We start from the raw sequence: 25000 nt of genomic DNA on the forward strand, positions 1-25000 counted from the left end.
CATGGAAGGTGTAGCATGAATGCCACAGTAGCAAATTCTGCAATCGCAAAATTAAAACCTCGCAAACCTGTCCGGATTCCGAAAACGCAAACTAAAAACGCCGCGAACATTTCACGCTTTACAGTAAACCGACCGGCAGTGCTCACAGCTGCAAGGCCCGTGGCCCGTTGTCGCTTGACAAACGGATTTCAATGTCTATCACAGTCCATACCTTGGAGAAGTTGATATGATCGTGGCATTTGTTGCACTGGACAACGTGATGTGCATATTGTATGGTGATGGGTGCAACTGAGGTCACCTGAAACTGATTCAGGACTTGTGGCTTCAGCCCCTTGGGTGTCCATAATTACCAGATTTGATTGAACTAACTTGGCTGTTTGGATTACTTTATACACAATATAATTATTGTTTCACATGTATACTCTTAACTAAATTGTGTACAGGGCACCGAGGCTCGAAAGTCAAGTATCAAGCCTGGACATCAGCTGCACAGAGTTGTTCTCGGCGGAGGGTGTGCTTCTGGCCAGCACGGAATGGTGGCAGTGTTTCCTCCGTCCTTTGGCAGCGTCCCTGACTCAAGTGAACGTGAGCCACACAGCAATCAGCGACCGAGGTGTTGAGGTAATCAGATATCATGTGATTTGGATCCTAATGGGTAGCCTTTTTATTTTTTTATTGATTTTTTTACTATTGGATACAGCCCTACTGGAGAACAGGTGGAGAACAAAAAGCCTGATATCAATTCAACCAGGGTTCCAAAAATCACTAACTTGATGGTTGCACCTCTCCATGTTCCCTGTACACCCTACCATGTTGCATTCATCTTCGTCCTTTTTCTTTCATGTCTATTGAGGAGGTGGTCTGCGGCTATTCACTAGCACTGAGAATCAACTAGTCCACATACCACGTGAGCAGCACTGCACCCTCCCCAGTCGATTGCCTGAGGACACACGTGGGTACTGGAATCGTTATCGTACTTCCTCAGCGGCACTGCAATGTCCGCTTCTTTTTGTTCAAGAGAGGGGTTTATTTTGTTCATTGGCTCTTAGAGACAGGGCTCTATTCTAGACACCAGGGTGCTACAGTACTGTAAGTAAACAAATATTCAGCGCATATCTATTTTTCGGCTATTTTCGGCCTGGTCATATTTGGCCAATGAATTAGTTGTGGCCGAAATTTAGTTTTGCAAGGTTCAATGTGGCAGTGTATGCAGGCAGCAGCAGTGAAGGCCGAAGATTTACTGCGGCTGAAATGTGTTTTAGCCCTGGGAGGCCGAAATTTGAATGGGCCGAAAATTTGTCAACTTGCAGTATTCCAGAAAGGGCTCAAATTGAGCAAGTGTGGTACTTCATCTCCTGACTGCTTTCTGCTGTGATCAAAATGATGTCCAGGTTCTGCTAGCAACGTGCACACAACTACAGGAGCTGGATATATCGCACTGTCAGCAGTTGACCAACAGCATGTTGGATTTTGTGAGGATTGCGGCTCCTGTAGCTGTGTCCGAGACCGATGATCAAGAGCACCATCAGCTTGATCCCAGCGGTATGCCTACTGCGGTCATTGCACAGCATCTGAGGCATGTCTTGGCTGCCAACACGAATCTGGGCTTCAGAGCTATCCGCAAGCTGGCGCTGATGTGTCAAGATCGTTTGGAAACCGTGGACATTGGTCTGTGTGAAGGTCTCCTCGCTACTGCTCTCCTATGCCTGAGTGGTTATGCAGTGGACAAACTAACGGACAGTCCCCCTGGCGACGTAGCACAGCTGGCTACGTACAAAGAGTACTTGGAAAAAAGTGGCGATCCATGCTTACAATCTTGCCTGTCCGCTACTCCGGAAGTCACAGACACTATGCGGCAGCGTCTGTATCACTGTGGGTATGTTATCCGAGGACGGGCATTCACACCTAATCTTTCAACGGTGAACATTACTGCGGTGCTTAGGGCAGACGCTGTGAGTGACATTTGCGCAGCACTGTTCTTCATGAACACGTCCCCTACACTTCAGCGACTGATCTGTGGCTCACACAGCGCACTCTTCTTGGCAAAGCAAACGAAGTACCTTAGATTTGTAAAGGACATTGACCTGGTGAGTATCGGTTTATGTGCTTGTGTGTGTGTGTGTGTGTGTGTGTGTGTGTGTGTGTGTGTGTGTGTGTGCGTGTGTGTGTGTGCGTTTGTGTGTGTGTGTGTGTGTGTGTGTGTGTGTGTGTGTGTGTGTGTGCAAGGTGCTATGTCTAAACATAGCTGTTCGCTATCATCGCTTCTGCGATGGGCAGGTCTGAGGTCTGAGGTGTGTGTGTGTGTGTGTATATGTGTGTGTGTGTGTGTCTGTGTGCGTGTGCGCATGTGTGTGTATGTGTGTGTGCATGTGCGTGTGGTCGCTATCATCGCTTCCGCGATGGGCATGCCTGAGTCTCAGTCTCAGAGTGTACAGTAAACCTGGTTTATGTGACCACCCCACGATGCAAGCGAAAGTGGTCGTTAAAGCCAGGTGGTCGTTAGAACCAGGTCCCATACATTTGCGGCATATCGCATCGTGTACATACCGTATAATCTCTGTTATAAGCACAGGTCTCTATTACTAGCGCACTGTGAGTGCCTTTCGAAAAGATTTTAGCGCGATCTATCATAATGTGGGTCTGGATCTGTTGGGTCTGTTGCCAACCAGCTGGGCTGCTTGAAGGCGTATTGTTGTACCTGCCACCTTTGTTGGTTTCAGGGTTCATGTACAGATTCTATTTGAAGTATACGTACCTGCCACCCATGGACTGCTTCTGGCTATATTAAAGTTGTGTGATCAATAGTGCTAGTGAAGCTTATACCAGCCTGGTGATCCACTCTGATTTAGCCATCCAAAACAGTAGAAAGATTAGTATTACCTTCACTGGGGTCATTACTGGTGGTTTGCCACTTTGTGTTGCTTTCACTTCTTTGACTCTGCAGTTTGGAGCAAGAGACCTAACTCTTGATGACCTCGTAGGATTCTGTACTGAGGAGCACCATTTGCAACACTTGAATTTAGTAGATATAGCCACTCGTCTAAATCCAGAAGTGGACATCGCCCAAATCTTCCGCATGAGCCGGATGCCATGGCTCTCATTCAAGTACTATGGCGATGATTTGAGTGCAGACACGTTTGCGGATATTATTCGCATTGCTTCACCAACGGTAAGCAAGAGTGTGTGCGTGCTTGTGTTTATGTGTGCATGCATGTGTGTGTGTGTGTGTGTGCATGCGTGGGTGGATGCATGTGTGTGTGTGTGTGTGTGTGTGTGCGTGCACATTCTTTTGGTTTGCCTGTCTGTCTACCTGTCTGTGTGTCTGTATATGTGTCTGTCTGCCTGTCTGTCTGCCTGTCTGTCTGCCTGTCTGTCTGTCTGCCTGTCTGTCTGTCTTGGCCAAAGTTTGAAATCCATATGCGACTAGACTGATTGGATCTGATTTAACATTTTGATTGACGAGTGTCTTCTTCAGGATGGTGATAATCATTATCAATTATCATTCCGAAGAAAAAAAGCACTTGTAGAAAGGTATCAATCAGTCTGGTCTTGCTGCTGTTGTGTGGTCTGCCTTATCCTCTGTTGTCTTTTCGTCCGTCTCTCTGTCTATCTCGCTGTGTTCACTTACAAGCCATTCAGAAAAATTAATGATGATCGGATCTTGATTTTGGCCATACATGGGTGAATGGTTGACCTTGTTCAAAAGTGTTTTGCCCTGCAGTGTGGAGTTCTCTTCCAATTATTGTGGATGTACTTGGTCCGGCTCATCGCAATTGTCGCTTATCTATCGCCACTAAGAACAGGAGTTTTTTTTACCGCTCTGTGAAATTTCCACTAGGCATAGTGAGGAAGCATGATACAAGAATACTCTCCGCCACAAGAAAAAAATTTCAGCAATGGAATCAGGTGAAGCGAATCGAAGAAAGGCAGCAAGGTAAGCGAAATGCACGAAATAAATCCGCGAAGGAGCGCGTTTTTGCACTCACACTCTTACAGGTCCAGAATTCATTCAACTCTGCATCACTCGAGCTGCCGCGCCGTTACATGAGCTGACATTTGCTGGTGTCTAGCTGCTGGCGTAGACTGGAGTATCTCTTGCTTTCTCAGGCTGTCGTGTGGCAGCAATGAGAAAGGAACAGTTGTGGCTGTCACTTCGGTGCTTGAAGGAACAGCTGTCAAACGCTCGCTGGATACGCTGACCACGACTCTTGTAATGCTGCTGCTAGGTCCACCACGCAAGGAACAACAACCCTCCGCCGGGCGCATCCCGTCAAAAACACCTTTCTTCTTCAGCATGACGCTCATGCGGCTCATACACCTCTGCCGTGCACACGTGCCTGTCACGCTCTGCAGGATGTCAGTTGCCCCTACCACAGTTCCGGTCTTCGGGTCGCTGCGCTTGGCTTTTGGCAACACAGACAGTGAATGGCCAGATTCCCACTTCCCAAAAAAAGTCGAACACATCGCGATTCAAAGCGCTAGTCGCAATCATTTTTCTTTGGTGCCTCCTTTGATCTTGCCATAGGTGCGTGGGAAATAAGCGACAATTGCGATGAGCCGGACCAAGTATATTTATCCAAAAGGTGGACCATGTTTTAAAAAGTAAATTATTTATTTTCAAGAAGGTCTTTGACTGTTTCGGCCCGGGTAAGTGTTGAACGTTGTGCAGACATGCTGGTCAGAAACAGGTTTTCGTCAGAATTAGACTGGAGTTTCACATGTAATTATCCTCGGAGTGCCTGCATCCTTCTCTGTTCAAGACCTTGCTTATTGCGTACGTCTCCTTGTCTCTTGTGCAGCTTGAGAGGCTGCAGCTAGCGTACATGGACAATATCCCAGACGATGTGCTATGTCTCGTCTTGAAGCTTTGCAGATCTGTGAAGGTTCTTGAGCTGCGAATGATGGAAATTGGTCCTGAAGTCATTGACAGCCTTCTGCATAGCTGTCCTCCAAGGCTTACCGAACTGTCACTGCCCAAGTGTTCCTTTCTCCTGTGTAACGAGCACATTGCATGCGTGGCTCAGTCTTGCCCACTCCTGGAGAAAGTGAATCTAAGTTGGCACACCAATATCGGCAATGCTGCAGTGCGATCGTTACTACTCCTTTGTCCCATGCTGCGCATACTGGAGGTGACCGGTGTGAAACAGCTCACATCCGATCCGTTCTTGCCACTGGCGGTCGTATGCAAGACTTCAGACAGTGTTGAAGATGAAGCGGTACTGGACTCTAAAATGATGGCACTGGTCAAACACAACCAACAGGTAAGGATCATTCTAGAAAGAACTGAGAACAATGTCAATTCCCGTGTGTGTGTGTGTGTGTGTGTGTGTGTGTGTGTGTGTGTGTGCGCGCGCTCGCGTGTGTATGTGTGTGTTTTTATGTATGGGGTTTCTCGGCACTTGTGCCATTGGTTGTGAGACTTATCCACTCACCCCCACCATTAGCGCTGCATCTGCCGCTAGGGTTTACCGGGTGTTAACGGCCGTCGTGAGTTCCCTTTTTACTTCACTTTGTTTTATGTATTGTTGGTTTTCTGCATGTTTGGTGTAATGCAGTGCTACGTTCGTCGCTCAACAGTGTACGGTCGTAACTTACAGCTTCTGGACTTGTCATCGTGTGATCATGTGGATGATGAGCATCTGATCACAATAGCGCTAGCGGCATTCCGATCGCTGCACATTAGGAACTACTACGGGGCCATGGTCACGGAGAGTGGCGAAGAGTATCACTTGTATTAGAATGCACCGCATCAACATACCAATCCAGTCATGCCGGCCAGCTGAGACGGCAATTTGATTGTTTTGAGTGTGTGTGTTTGCGCGCGCGCGTGTGTGTGTACCCACGTCGGCGGTGGAAAGACTATGCTGTGAAGGACCTCCGCTCACGAGACCTTGGAGCGGACTGGTATACATGTATAGTGGCCTGTGACCCTTGCCCAGACTGGAGGCTGTCTCTGTGCGTGCCACATTGCGTTCATGCATGCCCGTCGCATGTCCGTTGTCTTGGAGGAACGAATAACTTCCATAGTATAGTATATTATGATGTATTTTACTTCAGTAAAATGTATAGGCATGTTATGCCTCCTCGCCGGCCGTGATGGCCGTGTGCATGTCGGTGCATACGAGTAACCTTTCTCTCCACTTGAGAGTTTTGTGTACATTGTCGACTGTGTACATTGTCGACTGTGTACATTGTTGACTATGTACTTAGGTGGTAGGAAGTGGCAGTTGGCTGTGGCCAGATAAGGATCAGCCAGTAATTCCCCGCAGGTGAAACCCTACTGTGTAATTTTAGGTCTGTCCTGCAGTCCCAGCTCCCACCTATCTGATGAGTGATGTGGTGGTCAAGGGAATGCCGGTTTATGAGGCGGTTAGGCAGAGCACCATAGCCAGGGCTTGCAAACCAGGAAACTGATGTAAAGAATGGGCATGCTCATCTAAAGTTTTTTTCGCAGCTAAAGTAATGTTAGAAAGTGTCTTTCATTGAAGTGTCCTTCGGTGAATTGTCATTCGGTGAATGGTCGGTAACCCTCATCAGTTGAGCTTGAGTAGGCTGAGGAAGATTGTGCCTGAAGGGCACCACTTATACTGTACTTGTAGTGCTCTCCAGGTGCAAACTGTGTCAAACATCACTAGGGATACAAACTTACAGAGACGCTCCGTTTCCAGCGCGACAAACACCTCGTGAACACCAGACAGCAGCGTGAGTCAGTGACGCTTCTGGACGGTGAGAGCAGACGTCGAGGACCCTTGCCTTGGTCATTCGCAACGCTGTCACCTCCAAACCAACTAGTCGCAACCCCGCGCTGGGCACAACAGTACGAAGTAGTGGTTGCGATTTCGGCGATGATTTGTAAGAAAGGGTTTGCTCCCCACACCGGAGCTCGCGCTATTCCGCCGACTTTACTTGACACTTGACTGACTCACAACTGCCATCCAGAGCACACGAGAAGTCCATCGAACCTTCGACTCGGCAAACCTGCAAGAAAGCACCACTCCCTGCTCAATACACAGTGTTTCGGGGAATTCATCCCTCATCAATTATTGAGCTTGAGTAGGCTGAGGAAGATTGTGCCTGAAGAGCACCACTTATATAGTGCTCTCCAGGCACAAACATCACCAGGGATACAAACTTTCAGAGACGCTCCGTTTCCAGCGCGACAAACACCTCGTGAACACCAGATAGCGGCGTGAGTCAGTGTCGCTCCTAGATCCTGGACGGTGAGAACAGACGTCGAGGACCCTCGGTCATTCGCAGGGCGAACACGGGAAAAATGCTACAAACACTTTCATTACATCAGTAGTAGTGTACATAGCCTAGGGCTGCCAGCTTCGCAGGTAGAAGCAGTGTGTCTCTCTGCGCTCCAAAAATAGCGCTATAAGTATACGTTTCACGGTGGAGCCAACAGACTGGACGACCGACGTAGTGCTGGTTTCACACATCGATTGTGCTAGACAAGGTCACATTTGGAGACTTTATGCTAGGGCAGTGCCGGTCTTCCCCACATGGGTAATTATGCTAGCATTATCCGCCGGTGCCTATCGCCGCCTGTTCAAATTGTCAAAGGGGTTCCTAGAACGTTTTCGTGTAACATTCATCAGTTGGAAAATGCATCACAATACTCAATAGTACTCCTTGTCAGTTTTGTGCCATTTTGTCACACTCGCTGACTGAACAAGATCTGGTTACTTGTACTTGTCTTATATCAAAAAATGTCCACATCATCACATGTGACATGGGACAAAATTTGCAATGACTATGTCATCCAGTCATGCTCGTGCTGAACATGACATGTGCGAAGATGTAATGCCTATTATAATAATTGATTACTGGTGCCGAGCGGATATGTGGCATGCCGCGCTGTAAAGCGAATAGGCTGTGAATCGCTGTATACGGCAGGGTTGTGAAATGGCTCGCGACGAAGCGTCGCGATGTGAACCAAATCTCGACGAAGTGTCGCAACACCAGTGGTTGGCGTTTCTCAAAATGTGGTCACTACGGTGTGCTGGCGCTGATCAACTTTCCGGTACCGCTCCTACACTGATGTTGTTGGCCCATCTTGCCCAACACGCATTCTTTCCAGGTTATCACTGTATCAGTCGCTAAATCTGGCACTCTGTGAAATGTCATACGGTGAAACGTCGGGATACCGCTCTAGCTCTGTGAGCCGAATTTCTGTGAACATGCTGTCGATGGGCCTGTGTTCCGTGAACCTCATTTTCGGCGAAATGACCGGAGTACCCCAGGGTTCCCACCTCGGGCCATTGCTTTTCCTGGTGCATATCAAGACAGAAAAGGTTTAGCATAAGTTGCCAACCATATTGTTGCTCAGACTAATAACCCTCCCCCTAGCTCTCCTGGACCGCCCTGTCACCCCTGATACTCGCTTGACTCCTCTGTCAGATACTTCTTCTTTCGTAAGTTTCTAAGTCCTGTCCTCTCTTTTCTAAATGCAGCTTATCCATTCGCCTTTATATCACTGGGCCTAGTTCCCATTTATTGTGCGAATTAAAATAAACCAACCAACCATATCAACAGCTTACCCAGTGCCTCAAAACACAACCAGCACGCTGATGTTCACCTATTCGCGGATGATACCGCCGTCGGCCAAGCACGAACCAAAGGTACCAGCCCAATGGAGACTGCCCTGCAGGACACATTTGCCTGGGCCGACCGAGTAGGCGGAACCTTTAATCCATCGAAAACCATTGTTATCTCATTCGCTGAGGAAGGAGTTGCAGAGACCATCCGTGGTATCCAGCCGTCAACTAGTCACCGTCACCTGGGAGTGGTGTTGTTGAGTGAAACACTTAGCGTCCAGGAGCACATTGAACAGACAATAAGCAAGTTTAGACAACGCTGCGTTCTTCTGTGCCTTATGGCTGACTGTTTAACAGGAGACATCGTCAGGAAGCTGTACCTTACGTATGTCTGCCCCACAGCAGAATATGCCGCCCCAGTATGGGAGTCCTCCCCCTATGCTGCACAGAGGCTCACCCTTGAACGGCTGCAAGCCAGAGTAACTCGCACAGTCATGCAGCTTGAGAGATGTCCTTGCCCATCAGACGAGCCCAAGTCGTCATTGTTTAGATAGCTGGGGTGGCCAAGTCTATCCTGGCGCAGGAATATCGCCTGCCTCATGGAATTCTTCCATCTGGTCACCACCCAACCAGAACTTCTTGAAGCAGCAGGATACTGCCCCACGCGTAGTCGCCGCCCGCAACTCGCATTCACTCTGCCACGGGTTAGGAAACACGCCCGGAGGTCATTTCTCTTCCGCATCGCTGCCGTCTGGAATGCCTTGCCCGCAGACCTGAGAGCCCCAGCCTCGCAGTCCCTGTTTCGCAGTCACATTTGCACTTGCTTGTCTGACACCAAACACAATGCCACTCCTCACTGACATGCCTCTGTCCTCTCCTTCTTTGAGCTTTGCGATTATAAAAATTGTGTTTCTGTTTCGGTATATTTCGTACTTCAAGGCATACCCCGAGGCTATAGGTATTATTGAGTACAGGACCATTCTGGAACATTCAACCTATATTATTTTTCTAGCTAGGCTGTTCATTAGCCATCCACTGTCTGCTATCTCAACCCTACAGCCTCCCATTATAATGGAAATCCTCAAATATACAATAATAAAAAAACAGTCGCTAAATCTGACACTCTGTGAAATGTCTTTCGGTGAAACGTCGTTCTGTGAAGTGTGAACGCGTTTTCGGTGAACCTTCGGGATACCAAGGTGGCTACTCTTCGTGCGAGAGAGGACGCCGGCGGCGATCAAGTGCTCGCAAGTCTAGGGCCGTGTAATAGCAGCAGCCGCAAGTTACCATTATTACTCCGGTTCTGCATTTTGTTCTTCATTACTTGGTAATTGAGAATGAGTTTACTCACAACGTCAATACTGCTGTGTGAAACAATGAAGTAAAAGCCAAAGGAAAACGACAACACAAATAATAATTCGGAAATACATAGAACAGTAATAGGTTTTTCATTTGACCCGACGAGACCACACGACGCTTCATTCAACAACTGCTTCTCCTCTGATGAGTTCCCCGCTATCATTGTGGAACGAAACAAGACTTGTCAGGAGTAATACTACTTGCTTTCGTGGAGTGGGGCTGGTGAACTGTTCGTGCTGTGGGCTGCAAGCGTCGTGTGGTCTCGTCGGGTCAAATGAAAAACCTATTACTACTATTTGACGGACCTATGGAAGATGGCAACAAAGAATTAATACATAGAACACACAATTGAAATGTAAGATTGAACACAAAATCTTGACAAGACACCGTCACCATTACTCCTAGTAGGAGTAGAACAAGTAACTAATTTAGTACCTTACGTACATTTACTTCTTGTTCTAGCCTGCTTCCTGTGCTTTTTTCTGCTGTTGCTGCTTTTGTTCGCGCTATCCCAGCTTAGCGCTATAAGTCTCGTTGTTTTTGTCAGATATAAATAACCAGAGTCCTTGTAGGGAAAAAATATGGATTCAAACAAGTTTTCGTACAACACTCATCAGGAATCGTCGTTGTACTAAAGGACACTGAAACAAAAATTGAACTATTATAGAAAATCTAAGTTAGAGAAATAACACTAAGAGCAACAACAGTGAAATTTACAAGTGTGAATTTTAACAATCAAAGCGAGAAATGAACAAAGGAGAAAGGAAGGAAAGACAACGTGATAACACATAACAGCAGTACATTACACCTAGAACATTAACGGCCAAGCTTGGCCGCACTAAACACGACACGTTACTTGAACAATTTCAACCCAATTATACTATCTTTCTGTACACACAAATTAGGCTTGTACAGACGCTGATAGATAGCTTCCAACACTTTTAACTGTAGTCCATAACCACGGCACAATACAGTGAACGAAGAGTCGGAATACGCACCGCAACAATCAGGACTAGCCAGCAAATGATTGTACACTGAAGACTTGCTACCACGAAACCTACGCACAACACTAACACTCTCACCGGCACTCTCACCATCACTCCCATCACTGCTCTCCGACTCACTGCTCCCTCCGCCGTCCGTTCCATCCTCCGCTTCCTCTGTACTCTCTCTGTCTCGTCCATCCCGCCTGACCGGGTCCATTGAACTCAACTCGGCCGTCACCCTGCTATCACGTCCCTCCTTTCGCCCTCGTCCGCTGAGTGCGTAGCTTCTGTTGTAGTCCAGCCAAAGCGTGTTCACCGAGCCAAGGCATACCACACGTTGAACACTGAGCGAGTTTTTATGAAGGATGAGATTGCCAGGTCCGGTGACACGGTGTGCAAGTCTCGTTCACAGTTTAGGTCCTTGTATGATCGTGCACGTACATTTTTGTCCTCTCATGACTTCCTTCGTTTCTCAGTGCTCCTTTCTGAGAACGACCAGAAACAACGGATCAAACTTATCACCAAACATGACAAGACATACTGGCTCAGAAGGAAACGTTACGGCCAAGTTAACATCGATCCTGAAACAATAATAATAAACTTTACACCATTGGAATTGACTACCGTGCAGAAGGAGCTCCTTTGCCGTGGCACTGATTTTGGCGTTCCCCCATCATCAAATAAAAAAGGAAGTTATCATGACCGAGTTTGAATTGTTTTATCGAAAGTTATTACGTTTTACACCGATATCAGAAGCCCAACAATCAATATGCGCAGCAGAGATCCGAGCTGAGGCTGAGGAGCATGCGGACAAACTTCCAGATAAGCGATCATTTTCCTTAGGCCAGGAACACATGAAAGCCCTCCGTGACTTCCGCAAAAACACGGAAATCATCGTCACGCGCCCGGACAAAGGGCGGGCTACAGTTCTGATGCTCAGAACCGATTACATCGACAAGATGTCTGTCATCTTAAATGACACATCAAAGTTCCAGACCCTCGGCCCAGTTGAAAGTTTTGATCGAACAGAGAAAGTAGAAAAAGAACTAATAGCTTACCTAAAGAAACTGAAAGACGACGGTGAAATATCCTCAAATGATTTCGATCGCATTAAACCGACAGGCACCCTCCGGCCTAGGCTATATGGCTTACCAAAAATACACAAGCCCACATGTCCAGTACGTCCCATCGTTTCCATGACGGCTTCACCCCAATATTCTATTTCCAAGTGGCTGTGTATTTACTTACAACCAGTGCAGGACTACTACTGCAAGCGCACTGTAAAAGACAGTTTTGATTTCGTTGAGAAGCTCCGCAACAAGCCTGTACCATCCAACGCACACATGTGTTCGTTTGACGTCGTCAGTTTATTTACTAATGATTATGTGCCCATTGAAGAAACTGTCGACATCTGCATGGATGTTTTGTACCGTAATGATGACGTTGACACTCCTTGGATATCTGAAAGTGCGTTTAGACGGTTGTTGTTGCTGGTCACAACTGGTGTTGAGTTTTCGTTCGATAATGTCATGTACAAACAAGTCGATGGTGTTGCGATGGGTTCGCCCCTTGGTCCGGTATTGGCAAACGTGTTTGTCGATTACTGTGAGTCGAAAGTTGATGATTCATTGTGGCGTGACCTTTATGTACGTTTCGTGGACGACTCATTCACATATTTTGATAATGAGGAGCGTAGTAACGAGTTTCTTGACGTGTTGAATAGTATTCACCCTGCCCTTCGTTTTACATGTGAGCATGAACAGTCCAACAAATTGTCATTTCTAGATGTGCTTGTGGAAAAAACGAGTAGTGACGTGCTGACCACCGTTTATCGAAAGCCGACGTTTACTGGTCAGTACATTGTATATGACTCTTATTGTTCGTCTCAATATAAAGTAAACTTAGTGCGTAACCTTGTAGATCGTGCGAAGCGTATTTGTTCGTCCTGCAAGCTGCAGGAAGAGCTTGATTTTCTCCGGTCAGTTTTTGTCAAGAACGGGTACCCTGAGTTTTTGTTGCAGAAGTTGTTGAAAGTCGAACAAACTACGAAGGCTCCTATGATTGGTCCGGCTCGTTGTCCCGTTTATTTATGTTTGCCGTGGAAAGGGCAGGAGTCGACTAAAGTTTGTAGTGCAGTCAAGTCTGTTGTTCGTCGAACATACTACGCAGTACACTTTGTGCCAGTCTTTACGACGATGCGTGCGTTTACGGTGCGGAAGGATGTCCTACCAGCCCATCACTTAAGTCATCTTATTTACAACTTTGAATGCCGACAATGCGCTAGTCGGTATGTTGGTAGGACTGTTCAGCACCTGAACGCACGCATCAAACAACACACACCACGTCACATACTTCCACCTTGCGCACAACAACAAAGACCGAAGCGAGGGCGACCTAGAAAACAACCATTAACCACACAGCCGTTGCCTACACAACCCGCGGATCCTGGCTCACAGACTGTGCTTGCTCCGCCGTCGTTGGTGGCGGTGGTGGAGGAGAATGGGCGTGGTGGCTCATCGGGTCGGCTTGTGTCGCCGCCTTTGCTCCGGCCGTCGGTGGTTCCCTCGTCAGTGCCCCCGGCGGCTTTGGCTGAGGCGGTGCCGCTTGCGGTCCCGGTCCCACTGCCTCCTCCTGATCCTCCGCCATCGGTTCTTGCGGCGGTGGAGCTTGCCAGTGGCAGACCGCGAGCAACACTGACAGCTGCATTAACACTACAAATGCCGACTCAAAAAGACCCACCAAACAAACTGATTTTCAATTCTCATGGCCGCATCTCTTCCTCTCTTTTTCTGCATAAGATCGGAAAGCTGTGGAACTGCCTTCCACCAAGGCTGACATCCCAAGATTCACTTTCTAAATTTCAGCAGCAATATCGCTTGCACGTGAAAAGTTTTAAATTTGACTGTAGTGGTATATCCCTGGACATTTAAATTAATTGTTTTATTTTTAACAACCCAGCCCTGTGTTTATTGCTAATTTATGTAGCATATACTGTAACACGTGTAGTTTTCCTCACTGTTTATTTCTATTGTATGATTTGCATCAGGAGATCCCCTCGACAGGCCATCGCCTCTGGGAGATCCTTTAATAAAGATTATTATTATTATATTATTATTACCTTGCATATCAGTAACTCCCACACCAACACCAACAACGCAATCTACAGCGACCACAACTAATCCACCATCCAAGCCCATAATTGAAAGACCAAGACGATCAACAGCCAACTACAACAGAAGCTACGCACTCAGCGGACGAGGGCGAAAGGAGGGACGTGATAGCAGGGTGACGGCCGAGTTGAGTTCAATGGACCCGGTCAGGCGGGATGGACGAGACAGAGAGAGAGTACAGAGGAAGCGGAGGATGGAACGGACGGCGGAGGGAGCAGTGAGTCGGAGAGCAGTGATGGGAGTGATGGTGAGAGTGCCGGTGAGAGTGTTAGTGTTGTGCGTAGGTTTCGTGGTAGCAAGTCTTCAGTGTACAATCATTTGCTGGCTAGTCCTGATTGTTGCGGTGCGTATTCCGACTCTTCGTTCACTGTATTGTGCCGTGGTTATGGACTACAGTTAAAAGTGTTGGAAGCTATCTATCAGCGTCTGTACAAGCCTAATTTGTGTGTACAGAAAGATAGTATAATTGGGTTGAAATTGTTCAAGTAACGTGTCGTGTTTAGTGCGGCCAAGCTTGGCCGTTAATGTTCTAGGTGTAATGTACTGCTGTTATGTGTTATCACGTTGTCTTTCCTTCCTTTCTCCTTTGTTCATTTCTCGCTTTGATTGTTAAAATTCACACTTGTAAATTTCACTGTTGTTGCTCTTAGTGTTATATCTCTAACTTAGATTTTCTATAATAGTTCAATTTTTGTTTCAGTGTCCTTTAGTACAACGACGATTCCTGATGAGTGTTGTACGAAAACTTGTTCGAATCCATATTTTTTCCCTACACCATTTCTTCATATTTCCAGAGTCCTTTTTCTGGACTTTCATTCCTGAAGTATACAAGTATGGTCCTTGCTCCAAAATTTGAATAAAACGTGTCTAGGTTAGTGCTCTAAGTCTCGTTGTTTTTTTAGTCAGATATTAACCAGAGTCTTTGTTGTGGACTTTCATTCCTGAAGATGGGCCTTGCCCCAAAATTTGGATAGAACGTTTCACTAAAAAGGAAGAAGCCGAGAGACCGTTTTGGGTAACGGTGTATATGAGACATATCGGGTAAAGACCAGAAACTGCGAAGACAAGCGATCTGCATCTCAGTGTGAGCAGACCAGGCAGGGAAGAACGAGGATGGCTACAGAAAGCGTGCCGACACCGGAGTCGGAATTGAGACCTCGTATTCCATCACTACAGAAGATGTGCACATCTGTAGCGGCTCAGGCCCTCGTTCGACCTGGCAGGGAGACATTCGCGCTGGAGCGCAGAGCGCACCTAGTAGTCATGTACCAGATACGGACATTTGAAAATCTGAGGCGCTTTACGGCGTTCGATCTACTGGAATACGTTGCACATCGATGTCCGGAGCTGCTTACCGATGAGCTGGCTGGCCTCGTTCTGGGCCATTCGTATAAGTTCTGTGATGTAAACCTTTCCCACTGCACCAGCATAACGCAGGAGTGTTTGGTCGACTGGAGCAAGGCGTTCTTCTGCAAAAGTAGTGAATGTGCAAGTAGCGAGAGCTCAGCTGCAGCTAAGGCAGCAGATTCTCAGTAAGATTTGAAAGTGTACAAAGAATGTGTAATCTACAATCCTGCCTTGTGCCTGTCAACGAGAATTTCCCACCTCGGTAAAAGGGGTTGCAACTACGTGTTACTTCATGATCACCTTAGAAGGACTTTAACAACCCGACCAATAACGACTTCTGGGTCAAATTCAATTGAGTTCACTCTGCCCATAACTACTTAGCAATGTACACAATGATTAGGTGATGGGTAGGTCCCTCGTGTCGCATGCAGGCGTGATGAAGTTTTCTGTAACAGGAGTGGGCCGGCCCTGGACTGGGAAGGCCCAAGGCCGCTAGGCATTACCGACACGACAGGCGGGTCACCCTGCTGCATATGAAGGAAAAACAAACAAATACCTGTATGGACCAGTGTGGCAGTACAAGAACTGAATCCAACACAGCAACATGTTAATTAACACTAAAATAACAGTGGCAACACGGTCAGCGTCGCCATGACTCCGGGCTGCCTGTGACTTAGCACTCGCCATGCCCTCAGGCTGTAGTGACGTGACGTTAAAAGACACATGCCTAAAAGACACATGCCTAAAAGCCTAAAGGCTAAAGCCAAGGACAGCTCGTTGGAGTTCCATTTGGATTTTTTGTACATGTACACCTGTGGCAAGCTGGATAGAATCAGTCATGGCCATGACGAACATAAAACACATTGGAGAAATGGATAGGATCGTTGCATTCGTTGCAACGAACAAATAAGGTGCATACTGCGGGGTGATGGATGCAACTGAGAATTTAGGACACCTGTAGATTGAGGACATTTTGCCTCAGGCCTTTGGGTGTCCGTTATCACCAGGTTACACTGTACATGTACTTGGTTGTTTCTGTATTGCTATTTGCACAACCGAGTTCGTCACGTGATACTTGTACATGTACTCTTTACTTAACGGTGCTTATGCAGGACACAGAGGATTTACAGCAAGGTATCAACCCTGGACATCAGTAACACAGACTTGTTCAAAGTAGACAACAATCTCCCGGCCAGCACGGAATGGTGGCAGCGTGTCCTCCGTCCTTTGGTAACGTCCCTCATTCAAGTGAACGTGAGCAACACAGCAATCAGCGACAGAGGTGTTGAGGTAATTATTATTATTGTTCTGCTTGTTCCTGTTGACATCACCAAGCAAGCTTGGCTAGTCTTCGCTAGGCTCCGGCGGATTACGCTCGCGAAATCATGGAATTATGCTTTCTCATAATTATTATGCTTTGGCACGCGGGGATACATATTCACTTTGTTGTACTTATTGAGCCTCAAAGTTCGGAAAACTGTGCTTTTTCGTACCTGCAAGTGGCCATATGTACAACAAAATGTTACAAGAGTATCCCCATACCAAGGTGTCCATGCACGCTAGAGATCAACATGGAAAAGAGAAAACATCACGTCTTCTATTCATTAGTCGACTTCTTTTAAAAATATTTTTTCATTGTTGTTTGTTTTCTTGCTATGGCTATCCCTGCAGTTGTTTGTTAGCTGGTGGGGTGTGTGTGGGTGCGTGTGGTTGTGTGTGTGTGTATGTGTGTGTGCGTGGGTGTGTGTGTGGGTGCGTGTGGTTGTGTGTATGTGTATGTGCATGTTCATGCACACATGTGTGTGTATGTGTGTGGCAGGAGCATGTGAGTGAGAAAAGAAGTAGTTGACTTTTTTTCAAAAGATTTTTTCATTGCCAAATTAGTTACCTTTGAAAAATATTATGTTCAACTGTCTTCGTGATCACCATACTCATCCAACCGATGCCACCCTCACCCTGCGAATAATCAGCTCATCTCTCCCGTAGCTCCACTTCTCCTTCCGTCATGACCGAACAGCAACTACAGTATACCTCTTGAGGTTTTTTAAATTATTAGACCAATATTCATAGCCTGCGGTGCACAGTCATGGCTGCTAAAATCCAGAGGCAGAGGTCATGACTTCGTAACATGCATAATGTACATGTACGCGGAGTTTTGCGGACTACCCGTCACTATCTCATCCGCCCCAGGATACTTGATAAAGGGTGATTCACTCGCATCTTCTGCTTCATGTACTGTATCAGTGTGAGAAAGAACTTTGAAAAAGACGAGTTCGAGCATGCAAAAATGTATTGCCATGATTTCTACCCTTCTTTTCATTGAAAACACTATCTGCATGACCTTCGAACCCTTTACCATGCAGACCACCATCACTTATCAGGTGCATTGTACACAATTGTGTATTAAAATCAGACAATCCTAAAACACACACGAAATGTCAACTATTTACTTCCACAAATAAAACTGGAAACGGATGAATACATCAATCGTGTTTTGTTGCTTTGCCTCTCTGTATTGTCAGCTGTTATGATTGATGTTGAGGTAACCATAACATTATGCTGTGTTTTTGGAAGAAGATACTAGTGCGACTTGGGCGATACTTGGGGAATTGTGTGTTGCTCCCTACACGGGAGCTCGCGCCGGTTTACCTGCCGACTTGAATTCTCACTTGACTGACTCACGCCCGCCATCCAGAGCACACGAGAAGTCCATCAAACGGTCCACTCGGCTAACCAGACCTGCAAGAAAGCACCACTCCCTGCTCAATACACAATTTTTCGGGGAATTCACCCTCATCAGTTGAGCTTGAGTAGGCTGAGGAAGATTTTGCCTGAAGAGCACCCCTTTTATAGTGCTCTCCAGTCTCCACGTATAAGAATCACCAGAGATACAAACTTACAGAGACGCTCCGTTTCCAGCGCGACAAACAAATCGTGAACACCATCATTATAGCGGTACGAGTCAGTGTCTCTCATGGAGGTGCTGAACAAGCGCTGAGGACCGTAGACCATTCACAACGTTGTTGCCTCCAAACCATCTAATTCGCAAGCCCGAGCTGGTGATAACAACGTGAAGCAGAGGTTGGTGCGACTTCGGCAATGCTTGGGGAATTGTGTGTTGCTCCCTACATGGGGGTTCGCGGTTGTCCTGCCGACTTGAATTCTCACTTGGCTGACTCAAGACTGCCCTCCAGAGCACACTGTGTTTCGGGGAAATCCACCCCTCATCAGTTGAGCTTGAGTAGGCTGAGGAGGATTGTGCCTGAAGAGCACCACTCCAGGCCTGCTCTCCAGGCACAAACATCACCAGGGAGAGAACACTGGAAACGGAGCGTCTCTGTAAGTTTGTATCCCTGGTGATGTTTGTGCCTGGAGAGCACTATAAGTGGTGCAATCTTCCTCAGCCTACTCAAGCTCAACTGATGAGGGGTGGATTCCCCGAAACACTGTGTATTGAGCAGGGAGTGGTGCTTTCTCAGGCAGGCACAGTGGGTTGGTCGAAGACCATGATTGAGATACGAGAGGTACCTTTTTTTCTTTCTTTTTTTTCTCTTTTTTTAATGAATACCACAAAACCATCAGATGCTGCACAGCGCGGGCGGGGGCATATTGGATGGAAGTGGGGGTGGGGCAAAAGTAACTCCTCCGACCAAAGGTCTCGGAATCATCGCTACTCCTGTGCGCCGATACATAGGAGAAAAGAACATGTGCATCCAAGAGGGAAGCACCGGCTTTGCAAACGATAATGGGGAGAATTTGAGATTGAGATAGGACATAACAATAGTAAAAGCAGTGCACCGTAGGAAGATGGAGAGAACTGTTAATCGTAAGGCTGAGCGAAGGGGATCAAAGAGGGGTAGAAGGGAGCTGGAGTGCGGTCAGTATAATTAGGCTGGTGTGTTGGCTGCGATGGAGAGATCATTACCTGTCTGTGGCCCACTCCCACTTGCTGCGCCGCAAGTGGTCTTTAAACATTTTTCTTGAAGGTGTGCATACCTCTGCGAGAAGGGGGAGACTGCAGAAGGGTAGGTGGGAGCTGATTCCACGTTTCGATGAGGGAGTGGGGAAATGAGCGGAGTGTGTTTTTTCGTGACCGAGGAGGAAGGATACTGGTGAGTTGCGATGGATGATGTGCTGCATATCTGGTTGTCTCACGAGTAGACATGCGGCATTGCGGTGCGGCTGATGATGGTGGCAGAATGGCTTTCACCATTTCCGGACCCCTACCTGGTTCACGTCCTGCCTGGGAGCGGTTTTTCCAGCCGTGGTGCAACCCACAGTCAACTGGGAACTTGTGGCCAGGCACAAGGGGTACATGGATGCAGCTAATGGGGTTTCTTGGCTTTTGTGCCAGTGGTTGTGAGATTTATCCACTCGCCCCCACCGTTAGGCGCTGCATCTACCACTAGGGTTTACCGGGTGTTAGCGGCCGTCGTGAGTTCCCTTCGGGAACGGACACGATATTTTACTTACTTTTACTTAGTGGTGCTTTCTTGCAGGTTTGCCGAGTGGACGGTTCAATGGACTTCTGGTGTGCTCTGGAGGGCAGTAGTGAGTCAGTCAAGTGAGAATTCAAGTCGGCCGGAAAACCCCGATCTCCCATGTAGGTAGGCATCGGCGGCTAATGCTAGCATTATAGGTAGCATTATATGCTTGTTTTAGCAAACTAGCACTGCCGGGCATTAAAGTAGCATATCTGCAGCAAACTGGCATTATGGCCCGGTATGGGTGCTTTTGATGCCATTTACTGAACTAGCAAACGAGCGAAAACTGGTCACACGCGCAGTCTGCTGTGCATGTTGTTGTATTCTTTTATTTCAATTCAGCTCAGGGCACAGGCAATACTGCTCAGGGCACAGGCAATACAGCTCAGGGCACAGGCAATACAGTTCAGGGCACAGGCAATACAGCTCAGGGCACAGGCAATACAGCTCAGGGCACAGGCAATACAGCTCAGGGCACAGGCAATACAGCTCAGGGCACAGGCAATACAGCTCAGGGCACAGGCAATACAGCTCAGGGCACAGGCAATACAGCTCAGGGTACAGGCAATACTGCTCAGGGCACAGGCAATACTGCTCAGGGCACAGGCAATACTGCTCAGGACACAGGAAATACTGCCTTCTCACCGGAGAGAGGATTCTCCGATTCCTACCAAAAACGAGAAATCTGCGATATAAATATGTATGAGAAAGATATGGGAAAAATGAATAATGATGATGTCGGATTACGATAGTTTAGTTGTTATGCGAGATTTCCCTGACGGTAACAGATGAAGCGTTTTTGGAGGCAAATGTCCAGAGAGGGCTGAGGATGCGAGAACAAAATACAGCGTTCCGGAAGGCAATGGTGCACATAAGTAGAGCGTAAGGCAATGGTGCAGAAAAGAGGTGAGAACTTACAAACAAGGCAATCGTGCAGAAAAAGAGGGAACTGAAGAACTAGCGGTTCTAAAGGCCAAGGCACGAAGAGGTAGGGACCAGCGACTCAATACAGTGTCAGATGATGCTCTTGAATTCATCCTTTTGTGAAACACATCTAACTTCAGCCGGCAACTTATTCCAGAGAATGGCACCTTGGAAACGGATGGAGGACCGTCCAGCAGGACCCGGAAGGAAGGGGACACGTAAGAGCCATGTCACCTGTCCGCGAGTGACCCTTCGGTCATGATCTTCTTGAGAAGGTGCGGTTGGGGTGAAGAAAGACGAGAACAAGTGACTTGACAGAGAGTGCAGGCAACGGAATACAAACATGACTACTTCCCCTTGTCTAACCCCCAAGACGAAATGATAGTAGCAGACTGGCCGAAATTTAAAAAATAATAATAATAATAATAATATTAACTGGTTTGAGGGAAAGAGACAAACGGGAAAAAGTCTGAAGAAAAAATTGACTGTCACCACCAGGACTCGAACCAGGGACCCTCGCTTGTAGCCAGCGATGCTCTAACCACTGAGCTATGGTGTAGTCGTCATCCCAGCAGAGGCCGTTCAACATTTTCTTCAGACTTCGTAACTCACACTTCCTGTGAATCCACACAGGCGGGTGGGACGCAGCCCTCACTGTAACCCACACACTTCACGTACAAACTAGCACGCGGGGAGCCCCAAGTCATAAAATATTAACTAATAATAATAATAATAATAATAATACAAACATGAGGAGCTTTCGCTGAAACAATCTCTCAATAGTGGACAATGAGAGTCTCTTTCGTAGCGGCTGAGTCGCGATCGGGTTCTGCAGTCGTAGGATTGCTCGAACGCCGGACTTCGCCGATCTTTCGAGCCGAGTGAGACCAGCGGCAGACAGGGAGGGGAAGAAGGCGTTTGCGGCGTAGCACAGCTTGGCTTGTATCATGGCAACATACCATATCCGGCGGGCCGTGATGCTAAGTGCATCCCCATGTCGCCATAGACGACTTACGGCCTTCCCTGTCTGGCTAGCAAGGTAGATTTGGGACCGCCAGCTCAGGTCGTCGTCGAAAATGACACCAAGGTATTTTGCGGATGACACAGTGGCAAGCTCATCTCCATTGCAGCAGACGCGATCGACTGGATCTTGTTGCCCTCGAGGCTTCAGAAACATTACTTGGGTCTTCTTCTTGTTCAGAAGAAGACCAGTGTCTCCAAGCCGGTTACTGCGTTCGAGAGGAACTGCACAACAAGTGCTACATTTGCGTGTGAAAATTCTATCACGATGTTGTCAGCAAACTCCTGATGGGCGATAGCGGCTGGTAGGATGTCGCTAGTGGCTCTAGTATATAATACAAATAGGAGGGGGCCAAGGACACTCCCTTGTGGCACGCCTCGGCTGCAAGCTGTTTCGGGCGATAACTCGGCTCCAACCTTTATCCGCTGATGCCGACCGGACATGTAGCTCACAAGCCACTCCAGAACCTTGCCGTGAAAACCCAGTGAGTGTAGATCTATGACGAGACGTTCATGTTGGACTCGGTCGAACGCTTTAGACATGTCGACCATAACAACACCGACCGTTTTTCGCTGGGACTGTGCGTCTTTCCATCTGTCCACCGCTAAAACCAGCGCATCCTCAGTAGAGTGGGCTCGGCGGTAAGCAAACTGCGTGCTGGGGAAAAGACCCTGGTCGCTCAAGTACCGATCCAGCTGGTCCTCATGCATGTGATTGAGGCGTGGTGTCTCCAGCGTCATCTGAATCATTGTGCCCGTACCCCGTCTATTCCCAGCTACAATGTAGCAATCCAGCGCTGCTTCACTCCACTCTCTAGTACATGCCTGTAATAGTCTACCATACCGTGATACGGGTCATTCCGGTAGTTCAACATGACATGGCAGGCTTGTGATTTAGGCGAAAACCTCGCAACATTTGTGATGATTGTGTTGTTGCGTCAGTCAAAATGCTACATGTTGCAACTTGCAAGTCACGTGGTTCGGGTAGTCAGCTGACCGGTTACATGTAACTGTTTTCGCTCGTCTGCTAGTTCAGTAATTGGCATCAAAAGCACCCATACAGGGCCATAATGTCAGTTTGCTGCAGATATGCTACTTTAATGCTCGGCAGTGCTAGTTTACTAAAGCAAGCATTATAATGCTACTTATAATGCTTGCATTAGCCGCCGATGCCTACCTACAATAAAGGCTACATGGGAGCTAGCGGTTTTCCTGCCGACTTGAATGACTCACGCAACATCAGTGATGTTTTGTTGCGGCGGTCAAAATGCTACATGTTGCACCTTACAAGCCACGTGGTTGGGGCAGTCAGCTGCCGCTTCATGCTTCAGTAGTTACTACACTACCTTCTACAAGTAGCTTTCACTCCAGTCTCCAAGCTTCACCGCCTACTATGGCTATGTTCCTCATTTCGAGAGAAAGACTAAGTGATAATTCGGATGGTGAGCCAACATTAAATTTTTGTCCTCCTTTTTTCACCAGAAGTGATTATTATTATTAGTCACCTAACCTTAGCCGATCTTCCTTCCACTTTAGTTTGTGTCCGTGATTTTAATAGCGGGAGCGGCCAGGGACAATCTACGAAGGTGGTACATATCAGCCCTGCCGCTAGAGTTACGGAGTTCCCTCAAGAGTTTCTGACCATCACTACGAGGTGATTTGACTTTTTTTTAACATGGTTGTAAAATGACGTTTTTTCAGCCACTTCTAGGCAAGCTACGTCCAAATAAATTGTTGCAAGTGGAAGTGCTATCCTTCATGCCTGTTGTCTCAAAAAATGGGAATGATCCCACTTTGGAAAGTGTCTTGAATCTTGTCCTACTTTCATAGTATTCTCAGGGTTCAAATAATTGGTGTGTCATTTTTTAACAAATTTGTAAAATGGCATCACAAACCGGGATATTCGGTCATCAATGTTCTGAAGTTGATAGATATCACTTCAAGGAATGCCAGTGGATGAAAATTAATCTGTCAACTGCATTGTATGCTGCCGCAAAGCCGTGTTTTTTGTATTTGTAACTAGTGGCTGTGTCATACGGTAGAATTGGATAGGTAGCATAGCATCGCAGCCTTGTTTTCGTTCTCACAGAGTGTATTCCGTGACCTACTGTTCTTCATTGTTGTCTTTAGTGATGGCAAAACGGCCTGACGTCGTCCAAAGGCCCTGCGGAAGCAATTCACTGCCCTCGACCTCCTCGTCCATTCAGGGGCTTATTTTACACATTTTACACAAAGCAGCAAAGCACCCACCACTAGTTATACCGCCGTGGCAGGGAGAATTGAATTATATGCACCAAATTGTCTGGTCAATGTTGATCTCAGTACGATAAACTGGCTCTCATTTGCCACCACCCATGTTTCGATACAGCCAACCGGAGCAGAGAAACAGCCAGAAGAAAAGCAAATTTTACACATTTGTTAAAAAATGCCAAATGTTAAAAAAAGCCAAATTACTTCGTACTGGAAAGTTATTTTTTTCAAGCGTGTCACCTTATAGTGATGCCAAAAAGGCATAATGCCATAATGCTCCGGAGCTACATTGCCGCAGCAAGCAGCAGAAGGTGAAAGCTATCCACTTGACCTGTCTCATGGAAGCAGTACCCGGAGAGGGACAGACTCAGTGAACAGATAGACGAAACAAGCCTCGCTAAGCCGCCTACACGGTTGCTGCAGCTGATGCCGCAAGTTCTAATAATGTTGATCATCTGGCATGGTGGAAAGATCAAGATAACCTCGTCAATTGGCAGGAGGCTGTGAGGATTATGCTCACCATTCGACCCTTATCTGCAGCTCCTGAGTGAGTATTCTTCTCCTGAGTCAGGAATGTCATACCGCCAGCAATGTACATTGGAAGATCGCATCAAAGTTGAGCTAATGCTCAGCTGCAGTACAATCATGGGAAACTGATTAGGGAGTTGTGAGCTTACAACTGATGTCCATACTGCACAACGAGAGGCAGAAAACAATGTCAGTAGTCTTGATTTTGTTTACCCCACCAGATATGCATTCACAGTCAATGAAAATTATATTGAAACCCAAACGGAATGTTTGCAATTAATTTTATATTTGCCAGACTGTCATACGCTGCAGCCTATTTTGAATTTATGATGTTCTTTCCGATCCTTTTTACCCACACTTGTCACTTTGGTTGCAGAACGAGCATTCAAACG

The 25000-nt window shown here is 47.2% G+C and overlaps 2 protein-coding genes across 2 annotated transcripts in view; both read left to right on the top strand.

Annotated features, from left to right (window-relative positions):
* The window catches only part of LOC135809773 (uncharacterized), a 7108-nt gene extending 951 nt beyond the window's left edge, over positions 1-6157 (top strand). The window contains exons 2-6 of the mRNA XM_065323200.1: positions 444-621; positions 1392-2087; positions 2945-3169; positions 4800-5261; positions 5556-6157. Of these exons, the coding sequence (XP_065179272.1) occupies positions 444-621; positions 1392-2087; positions 2945-3169; positions 4800-5261; positions 5556-5738 (1744 nt within the window). The 3' untranslated portion in view covers positions 5739-6157. The remainder of the gene's footprint in view (positions 1-443; positions 622-1391; positions 2088-2944; positions 3170-4799; positions 5262-5555) is intronic.
* A 9011-nt stretch (positions 6158-15168) lies between these two features.
* The window catches only part of LOC135810518 (uncharacterized), a 28418-nt gene continuing 18586 nt past the window's right edge, over positions 15169-25000 (top strand). Inside the window, exons 1-2 of the mRNA XM_065324010.1 lie at positions 15169-15587; positions 16515-16692. Of these exons, the coding sequence (XP_065180082.1) occupies positions 15169-15587; positions 16515-16692 (597 nt within the window). The remainder of the gene's footprint in view (positions 15588-16514; positions 16693-25000) is intronic.

This window comes from Sycon ciliatum, chromosome 2, assembly GCF_964019385.1.
Source record: "Sycon ciliatum chromosome 2, ocSycCili1.1, whole genome shotgun sequence".
In the NCBI taxonomy this organism is placed as follows: Eukaryota; Metazoa; Porifera; class Calcarea; order Leucosolenida; family Sycettidae; genus Sycon; species Sycon ciliatum.